Raw genomic sequence first — 10000 nt, 5'->3', positions numbered from 1 at the left:
CAGCCACTCGCAAACTATCTAAATCCATCTAAAACAAGACATAAATGTCTTAAATAAGGCGAAACGACAACACGTCACCTACATAAAATACGAGAATCAAATGAAACCTCCACCTCCCCTTGAAATCTTACTCTCCCTGGTCCCATGCATAATCAACCATCTCACGAAATGAAATGTGAGAGCATGCCAATTACATTTTTTTATTACCTCAGTAGTAAAAGACCTAAACAACTTAATTACCAGACGTTTTGGCTCACGCTTCATTTTATTACGTAATAGTCCAAGGAAGTGTTTTTCTCCATTTATGATCTCAGCAATGGAAATGTAATTGGAGCAAAACGTGAGTCACTATTGTGTAAGTGGCACCACTCGTATAACTGCATGCTGTATGAATACCAGTATGATGGCATTCGTGCCAAAGGAAGATTCCAAATGTACGCACAGTTCACTTGAAATATTTCTAATGATCATTCTTACTCATACTTTTTCTAGATGTGAGCCAAAACGTCTGCTGGTAACCAGGGTAGAAAAAGCCAAGTCAAGTCTGTCTTGACTACTAGTTTGTTATTTTACTTTATTACCTTTTGTAACTTGTCAAAATGTTCTAGTGGGAACGTAATAAGTCTCAATGTTTACTTGCAGTATTGATTAAAAAACATGGAACATGAGAGGCTTCCCAAAAATTATTTACTACATTGAATATTTTTTGTCACACATATGATAGTCACTACCCTAAAATTTACATAATTATGTCATATTGTGATCCTCGGCAAAATCCAAAGGTTATCTCCTGTATGTTAAAATAAGCCATTTTAATAGTGTTGATTTAGAAGCAGAGCATAGCAGCCATAATTCTGACAAGAAAACTTTATAATAACTCTGTTTTTTTGGGTTGACCACCATGGAAAAGTATGAAATCCTATCCTCTCTGACTTTAAGTTCCTTGTAATAAAATCTTGAACACTTCAATGTGAAGATCAATACACTTTTTAGGTACTCAAAAAGAACAGTAGTGGTTGGCTTTCTTTTTCTACAGCATTTATGGCCACATTTTAATGGGTATATTTAAAATTTTAGTGCAAATTTTTACAATGTATGAAAATTTAATATGTTTGCTTAATGATGGTAGTCCATGACAATAACCCAAGAAAAAAGAAACTAAATTTTAAATTTTATAACCACAAAGACATTTAAACTAAAAAAATATTATGTGGCTGCACACTGTACAGGTTCAGATTTCCTTTTGTGTTACATTGTTTGTAGAATCATATTGTCTTTGTTTCATCCTTTTTAGGGATCCTTACTGTAAAGTAAAACTTTTCAGTGGAGATCAGGAGTCTGGAGAGATAGATAGTGTTGCTACTGAAACTATCAAAAAGGTAAGGGTAAAGTGTATTAATTTGATTTTGAATTGTGATGCTGAGCAAAGATACAGTACTGTTTTTAAATTGATAATATTGGACAAGTATTTGTGAGTTATCTCAGAGGTTATAACATTGTGGCTTAGAAAAGGTACAGAATAACCCATTATAGAGGAATGGGTTAACATTGTATGTAATATCTAGACATTAAATGTAATTTACTCACCAGAAGTTACAGGTCTTCTTTCAACTTCCTTCAATTGTCTTACCCTTCTCTTTTATTGGCCCCCCTATTTTTCTAGTCTGACATCCTTGGGGTAGGTATCTTGATACAGATCCATAGTATGGGGTTTGGACCATAGTTGAGGTTATTGGAAGGCATGATATTGAGCTTTTACTATCTAGGAATTGCCTTACTCTCTACCAAACAGTATAAGATCTCAAATCTATGATCTGAGCACTGTTTCAATGTTTTTGCTCAGTCTAGTTTTCAAATGAAGGCTAGAATACCTCTAGCATATACAGAGTGTGTATTACGACGTGGCTGCAATCTAAAACAGCCTTGGGGCTACAGGCAACTATAACTGCAACTTTTGCTTTTATGCATTTTGTGTAAAGCTGCTTAAATAACAAAGCTTTTAAGAGCTGGGTATTCCAGGGCTGTGCAGACAGATTACTCAGGATTTCAAGGTCCCATTGAAATCTCTGAAAGCATAGCTTTGTACCATGCTGTTCATGCTCCTGTACATTTTGTGCCCAGTTAACAGAGGATAGTTCTAGGGGCTAAAATTTTACCTGATAGTAAAAATCAAATTTTCTCACCAGCAGCTGTTTATGTAATTGAAACTACTTTCAATATTAATGGGACATTATCCTTTTGGTTAAGGTAAACAGTTTATTTCTAAGTTGTTATTTCTAGTTTGTAGAATGAGCTATTTCAAATACACTGGACATGCAAATGTAGTAAAATTTGGACCTGAGTGTATGCACTATCAAGGTCTTCCTCTTCTTTCATTTTAGACCTTACACCCTGTCTGGAATGAGAATTTTTTCTTTAGGGTAAGATTTCAGGATTTTAACACTGATATGCATACTTAGATGCAACTGTGGTTTTTACAGGTACATCTTTCTAGGTGTTCATAGAGAAAAGCATGTACATGTAAACATAATCGTGATTTATTTTAGAATAACAAATGATTTGCAAATAATTTAAGAAGGCACAATTGTGGTTACTTACATCTAGCCCCATCTAAGTTCAAACTTGAGAGAATTCTGAAGAGTCAAACCCTTGACTGTGTCTCAAGTCTGCAATAACAAATTTTGCAAATCACCCTGATATTTGAATGAGGCTTTTTAAAGATGATAAAACCCCTCTATTGTTTTAACATGATACACCAATTATTTTAACTCTTTTTCCAATAAGTAATCATTGATTACACTGGTTATCAAACTCACTTCTCTTTGTTTTTCAGGTTAACCCTACAGATAACAGGCTTTTATTTGAAGTTTTTGATGAAAATAGAGCTGTAAGTAATTGTTGAAAACAATTATTCAGCACTTTAAGGAACATGTAGATTCTATTATTGATTTTAAATATGTAATTACCCATAGCTAGCTCTAAGCTTTATTCTTAGGACTGAAAAAAAAAACCAGTTATGGAAAATGCATTCTTTATTGTTCCTATCTAACATCATTTCACCAAATGAACTCCAAGATTTTAAAGTGGTTTGGATGTGTAATTTTACATGAGCAAATACAGTGGGTAAGGACAGAAAACAGAGAAAATTTAAAGTGTGGTGTAATTGAATGAACAACATTTTCATTTTTTTGGATCCTTTGGACTTGAATTTTTAAGAAGAACTCTTGAAAGGTAGACATTGTTAGAAAGCAGAGACAAACAGAGACTGTTTTGTTGTTAAGGTTATCCTCATATGCCATGTTAACTACTAGAGAGTTAATGCGTTTAAACCCAAAATATTGTTCTGAAGGATGGTTTGACATTTAATATACATATATATATAAATGTTTTCTCATTAAGCACATGCATTTACTAATAAGTCAAACCATGGAATAAAATATACATGAACAGTGTTGTAATTATGTAAACTTAAGGATGCACTGTGGGCAGCTACACTGTATACATGTACTTACAATCAGTTGCAAATTGAGGTAACTAAATGCTGCACTTTTGGTTTTCATGAGTCAATGTTTGTTGTTTGTTTTAGACAGGAGATGACTTTCTTGGAGAGGTTGAATTACCCTTGGGTACATTGCCAGTAAGTGCATTGCAGCAGTTGATAATAGTTTAAGCTCTTTTCTGTAACAAAAATCAGGTAAAGGTAATAAATTGTATTAATTCCGGCTTTGTTTCCATCAAATTGAGCATACCTCTGAAGACTGAGGGAAAAAATTGAAAATGGAGAAGAAGATGGGGTCTGGAAGCAGGGTGAACACAGCCTTGCTAAAATCCAATCTACCTTGTACATGTACATACATGTTTTGAACATGCATGTAGTACAGTGCCTATTTTCCTGTCCTCTCCTCAACCCCCCCCCCCCCCTTCTATTTCCCACCAGTGGAGAAGCAGCAGTTGATAATAGTTGATAATAGAAAATGGAGAAGAAGAGGGGTCTGGAGGCAGGGTGAACCAGGCCTTACTAGAATCCAATCTACCTTGTACATGTACATACATGTTTTGAACATACATGTAGTACAGTGCCTATTTTCCTGTCCTCTCCTCACCCCCCCCCCCCCCCTTCTATTTCCCACCAGAATCTCTGATTGGTTTTTTATGGAGTGGATGTGAATGTTCCCTCAAACCTGGTGACATGTACATGTACACAATATCATCCATAAACCAAAAGCATTTCTTGTGTTTTAGACTGAGGGTTCAAATGTGGAAATCAGCCCCGGATATTACAACTTAAGACCCAGAAGGTAGGTGCTTCTTTGTTCAAAATGACAAAAATGTGACTCTCTTCCACAGTTTTGCCAGTACTAAAAATATGTGTACACATTGACTTGAATAAAATTTGTCAAGAAAAAGAGAGAGAAAATGTTGCTGGCTAATGTCTTTGTTTAAGCTTTGAAGTGTGTCAGGTGTAAATGTGTTATTAGGAAGGAAAATTAAGGAAACTTTGTGATTGTCATAATTTATTGGAGACTAACTTTCTGGATGTTTTGGTATCCCTTTCACCAGTGATGAAGCAAGAGTTAAAGGCAGTTTGCAGCTATTTATATCATATCTTCCATCAGAGGACCCGTCATCTTCTCATTCAACAACTCCTGGTAAGGCCATTTTGTTACTTTAGATGAATGCTTTTAGGTATTGTGTTTCTTTTTTTAGCCCTTGAGGCATGTATGAACAAACTGAATTAAATTTATAGTTATCATTATTTTACAGCATCAAGCATTGATGCAGATTCCAATCTCAGAGTTGTTGATGATCATTACCAAACTCCTATATCAAATGTCACCAATTTAGTACCCCCGACTACCACTATCCAAGTTGATCAACCTGTGCCCAGTGCACCACCACCACCAGCTGATATGGTAGCATTGTCGTCATCACCACAGCCAGTCCAGGTTGGTCATGTTGTGGTTTTGTGGGTTATAAACAGCACCAGGAAAATGTCAATTTGCAGTCCTTCAAAACACAATCCTTGATTATCAAAAATTGTTTCTCAGAATTTCTGAGGGTAGCACTTGATGTTTGAGATGTTTGAGGCCTACCAATAAATTTCCATGGCTTTTCAAAAGCTCAGATAAATTAGTTTTAATGCAACTACTTTTTCCTAGTAATGTTATTTTTTATCTTCATGTATGGTTTTGAATGTTTTCTTTAATGTGCTCCTTTGAAGTTGCATCCACAACATTGTATGCAAAAAGCAAAATTATAAAAAGTTGCATATAGCCCACAAGTATGCTTTCTGTTTGCACCTTTTGAAGTGTTTTAAGTGTAATTTTGGGGTTTAAATGTAGATCATTGAAGAAGCTTTTTTAAGATTTGTTTCATTATTTTGGAAAGATTTTTCTGGAATGAATTTTTTCAGATGCCTGAGAAAATCTATTTCCTCCAGACAATGTACTAATGCATCACTATAAGGTATTGAAAACCCATGACTATGTCTGAAATTATTTTCTAATTTCTGGGCTTTACTGTGAAGTCTCTTCCAGATGTAGAGGAAACTCAAACTTCAAGACAAGAGGAGCCTTCCCTTCCTGAAGGTTGGGAAGAGAGACAGGTTAGTGATGTTCAATCATTATAGTTAAAAAAGGTTATAAACCAAAAGTAATCAATGAAACTTCAAAAAAAATTCAAAGACTTCGTAATTGATTTTTTTTTGTTTTGCATATTTTCAAGGATACCAATGGTAGAACGTATTACATAGATCATGTAACCAGGACAACATCTTGGAGACGCCCCAACAGGAGAAGGTTAGTTCTTAGTATCAGTCTCCATTCATATGCATAAACTGTATGTACATTAAAATGGTGTACATGTAGCAGATATGACTGCATTTTAAGAAGAAGGAAGTAATCATTGTTTAATCAATTAATTTGTAAAGATGTGAAAGGTCAATTTCTCTTAAACCATGAGGAGACTGACTATAACTAGACTACACTCTATTTCATGTTCTAATCCTACTAAAATATGTGGTTTCCAAGCTTGGCCTTATCTTGATGTACCAAGCCCTGCAATTTCCATCTTTTACCCAAAGATAAGGTCTCTTGTGTAAGCACAATAATTGTTATCTAACTCAATTATCTAATTGTTATATAACTCAATAAGCACAATAATTATTGCTTTTGAAAACGAATGTTGTGAAAATTTATTCCTATGTGGATTTTTTTAAGATGTGATTCTTCCTTCAATACCAAGCAAAGGGCTCCTAATGGCAGAACTTTCTTCATTAATCACAATGCCAGAGAAATAACATTGGTGAGTGTACTAAACAAGATATTTACTATAAATGTATTTCCTTTGCCGGGCGTGAGGTCAGTATGTACCCAAGATGAAGGGTACAGTTTTTTCCCATACGCACCAACCCAGACTGGTAAATCTGGTAAATAACTTATTATTTTTTTGCTTGTTTTTTTTTTTTTTTGCCTTGCCTTGCCTTGCCGCAAATGGCGCGGAAAAAATCCAGTACAGTACAGTAGTCCGTTTTATTAAAAGCTAGACCGGTTTCGAGCGCGCTATTAGCAATCAAATTCGAAGAAATTCAAAGACCTGTATAATACTAGAGTAGCATTACTGCTGCTTAATTGATGGTTTGTAGTCAAACATTATCAACCTGAATGTTTTTGTCTTAGCGTGATCCTCGACTACATCACCATACCAGTGGAGGACCGTCCATGTCACCAGAAATTGGACGATCAGCAACCCTCAGCCGAGATCTTGGACCCTTACCAGTAAGAAAAATGCTCGTTTTCCCGCGTCTTGGATAGTTTGCCTGTTTTTAATTTTAGCTCTTGTTGGCTCCTTGTGGTATTTTTTGGTATTGTGACAGGCCGTTCTGATAACTTTGGCTTTGGTTTTTACAATACTCAATCGAAATGCGTTCTAACAATTTTATCTGCTATTCTTTCATAGGATGGCTGGGAGGAAAGAGTTCACCAAGATGGCAGAGTCTATTATATTGATCGTAGTGAGTAGTCATCGTTCTATTTCCACACATGAGTATGCCGTATGCTTGTCCACGAACCTAGTATGTCAGTTGCTGGACTCTTTAACGAGTTCTCTCAAGCTAAGTTGTTGAACTTCTCACCTCACAATCACAGAGTCTGAGATCTCTTCTTCTCCCACGCTCACTGCAGAATGAAAAACGCGTTTCCTGAGGCTGCATTTCATGATCTAGTTGTACCTTGACTTCATATGAACATTTCCGTAAAGCATACTAATCGTGCTTAGTCTCACATATACATGTGTTTGCAAAGTGTATGGAGGTATAACAAGGGGTATAATGAGCAAATTATCACTGCATGCGCTTAATACTAACAGTTTGCATGATATGTAAATTGTCATGTGTTTGATATCAACAGTTGGTTTACTATATAAGTAAATCGTTGCATGTGTTTGGTTTTCTGTAAAAATTGTTTTTAGATACAAAATCTAGTCAGTGGGAAGATCCTCGAGTTGAGATTGACAGCAAACCAGCCCAGGTGAGACTGAAGCTTATTTAACTATTCTATTTAACAATTTTCGGCTGATGATGCTATGCTGTTTTACTTCTTTTCGGTACTATCAACTAAAACTGAGGAATCCAGAGGTTAACTTCCCCCTATCATCCGGTTAAAAATTTTGACCCGCATGAACATATATACTATAAGAGCGATTACTAGATGAGGTTAAGGATGTTAGGGAGTGTAATCACGGCCGAGGTTTGTTTTATCCGCCAAAGTCAAAGGCTGAAGTAAAACCAGGGCCGTAATAGTTCCTGCTATGCTGCGGATACCAATTTTTCAGTATAATTTATAAATGCTTGAAACCTAGTGTCTGAATGTTTGTCGTGACGGAAACCGTGCCAGTTACAAGAAGGTGGGACCTTATAAGTGGCTCATTAGAATTGAATCAGTGACACACATAATAACTGACAATGAGTAGAACCTTAAAATAATTAGGAAGTTGTATTTCCTGTTTCCCCAGGCTGTGCCTTACTCTCGAGATTTCAAGGGAAAGTGCGATTACTTCAGATCCAAGTTGAAGAGACCGGTAAGAATCAAAGAAGACATGCCTATGGTTAATGGCTCGCCTTCTCTTAATGCAAGGGAGAAAGTTTAAACTTACGTAATATTTCATTACACGTCAAATTTTCTGCAATCGCAATGACTTTGTCATAGAGAAATGCAAGAAGGACAAATAAAGCAGCAAAAAATGGTCTGGATAGTTCCAAGCCATGCTCATAAAATTGATTTAAGCTTATTCAGATTAGTTAACGAACGTTTCCTTTTTCCATTTATCACTTATGATTATAATTATTTTGGTTAATCAACGGTCTTCGTGAACTGTGTCAATTCACTTAGAACAACAATACCCTAAGTTGTACTAGAAGCTCATGCTTTTACTTTTTATTACTCTGAATGAAGTCATGGTGACCTTTAGGGGACACTGAAATTTATTTATCCTTCGTCTTAATTGTTTGCAGGTTAACGTTCCTGATAAATATGAAATTTATGTGAGAAGAAACAATCTTCTGTTAGATTCATATCGAGGTGTCTTTGGTACTGTCACAAACACTGAGCTACTCAAGACGAGGCTCCGGATTGTTTTTGATTCGGAAACTGGAATTGATTATGGAGGGCTTCAAAGGTAAAGTATCCTATCAGGAACATTTTGTTGTCATGGCAGATTTTCATTCCCTCAGTATGAAGCTGTCTTCCACATAGAGCATCGTTTGTCGTCATCAGCGGAATTTGTTGTACTGTTTTAAGGACACCGACTAGACCTGAGGTGTTGACGATATATTTTCAGATGAGCACATGTTAACTCTGTATGACAGAAATTGAAAGGATTAAGAAGAACATAACGTTTCCATTTACAAGTTTATTAGGCCAAATTCTCTTAGAGAAAGGAATCCTGATACATTGCTCATCGAGGACTTCTCGTTCTCTCGAACAGGGATTGGTTTTACTACCTATCCAAGGAAGTGTTCAATCCATCTTATGGCCTATTTCAGTTTTCAGCAAGGTGAGTGGAATAATCTACGTATTAGATTCCATTTTGCTGCTTGTTCATTCAGTTGTAGTTTGATAACTTATCAGTTACAAATTTGCTAAGAAAAAAGTGGCGGAAGAGTGTTTCATGGCTCGATCGTTGGCCAAACCGACGGAAAAATAAGTGAAAGGTGTTTTCTTTCATATTGTAGAGGGATAACCGATTTTTGACTCTCTATTTTTTCTGTTATCTACTTTCTAGTGATAACTACACGTTGCAAATAAACCCAGACTCTGGTTTGTGCAACGAGGAACATCTGTCTTATTTCCAGTTTATTGGCCGTGTAGCTGGAATGGCCGTGTACCATGGAAACCTACTTGATGGTAAAACTGGTGTTTTGAGTTTCTTGAATAAAGTGCAAAGGCTGTCTGCAGCTGATGGGGAGTGCTATTGCTGCCTTTGCATTGTCTCTCTCATCTGTTTTTCATCGTCTTTTTTTCTTTTACTTATTTAAATGGATGTACAGATGTATAGTTTAATTTTTTCTTTTTTTCTTTTTTTGCAGCCTTTTTTATTCGTCCATTTTATAAAATGATGTTGGGTAAACCCATCACTCTTGTTGACATGGAAAGTGTGGTAAGCCTTGTTTCCGCAATATGTCAGAAAAGTTTTGTTATTTTGGGTTAATATTCTTCCAATATGAACTTATAGTATCTCTTTTAAAAGTTTAAAAACGTCTGGAAGCCGACAAATGAACTTGATAGACAATGGGAGATCGATATTTGCCCCTCGCTGAGGTCTTTTCTCTTGTCTTTAATTGGTGCTCTGAATCCCCTATATGAGAGAGAATTCACTCCCAACTGACACATCCTAAATTGCCACGTTTCTTATCGCTTTAACTTAAAGAACACTCCCCAAGCAAAATGTGGAGAACGAATAATGCCTCAGGCATGGTCCCTATGTGTCAATCAGTGGTTAGGAC

General features: G+C 36.0%; 1 protein-coding gene across 4 annotated transcripts in view; it reads left to right on the top strand.

Moving 5' to 3' along the window:
• LOC136280569 (E3 ubiquitin-protein ligase NEDD4-like) overlaps window positions 1-10000 on the top strand; it is a 16944-nt gene that overhangs the window by 1993 nt on the left and 4951 nt on the right. For 2 of the 4 annotated variants that reach the window (XM_066166014.1, XM_066166015.1), the window contains exons 3-20: window positions 1295-1379; window positions 2382-2420; window positions 2834-2887; window positions 3587-3637; window positions 4243-4298; window positions 4561-4649; window positions 4765-4946; window positions 5528-5605; window positions 5725-5798; window positions 6219-6303; window positions 6678-6776; window positions 6958-7012; window positions 7468-7526; window positions 8011-8076; window positions 8510-8673; window positions 8983-9051; window positions 9280-9401; window positions 9584-9654. In XM_066166014.1, coding sequence (XP_066022111.1) covers window positions 1295-1379; window positions 2382-2420; window positions 2834-2887; window positions 3587-3637; window positions 4243-4298; window positions 4561-4649; window positions 4765-4946; window positions 5528-5605; window positions 5725-5798; window positions 6219-6303; window positions 6678-6776; window positions 6958-7012; window positions 7468-7526; window positions 8011-8076; window positions 8510-8673; window positions 8983-9051; window positions 9280-9401; window positions 9584-9654 — 1498 coding nt within the window. Of the gene's footprint in view, window positions 1-492; window positions 1380-2381; window positions 2421-2833; window positions 2888-3586; window positions 3638-4242; window positions 4299-4560; window positions 4650-4764; window positions 4947-5527; window positions 5606-5724; window positions 5799-6218; window positions 6304-6677; window positions 6777-6957; window positions 7013-7467; window positions 7527-8010; window positions 8077-8509; window positions 8674-8982; window positions 9052-9279; window positions 9402-9583; window positions 9655-10000 lie in introns of all 4 variants that reach the window. The other 2 variants (XM_066166016.1, XM_066166017.1) reach the window with 1 other exon arrangement.

Source organism: Pocillopora verrucosa, chromosome 4, assembly GCF_036669915.1.
Source record: "Pocillopora verrucosa isolate sample1 chromosome 4, ASM3666991v2, whole genome shotgun sequence".
Taxonomy (NCBI): domain Eukaryota; kingdom Metazoa; phylum Cnidaria; class Anthozoa; order Scleractinia; family Pocilloporidae; genus Pocillopora; species Pocillopora verrucosa.
Note: the sequence above shows the minus strand (reverse complement) of the source record. Positions and strands in the feature narration are given on the sequence as shown.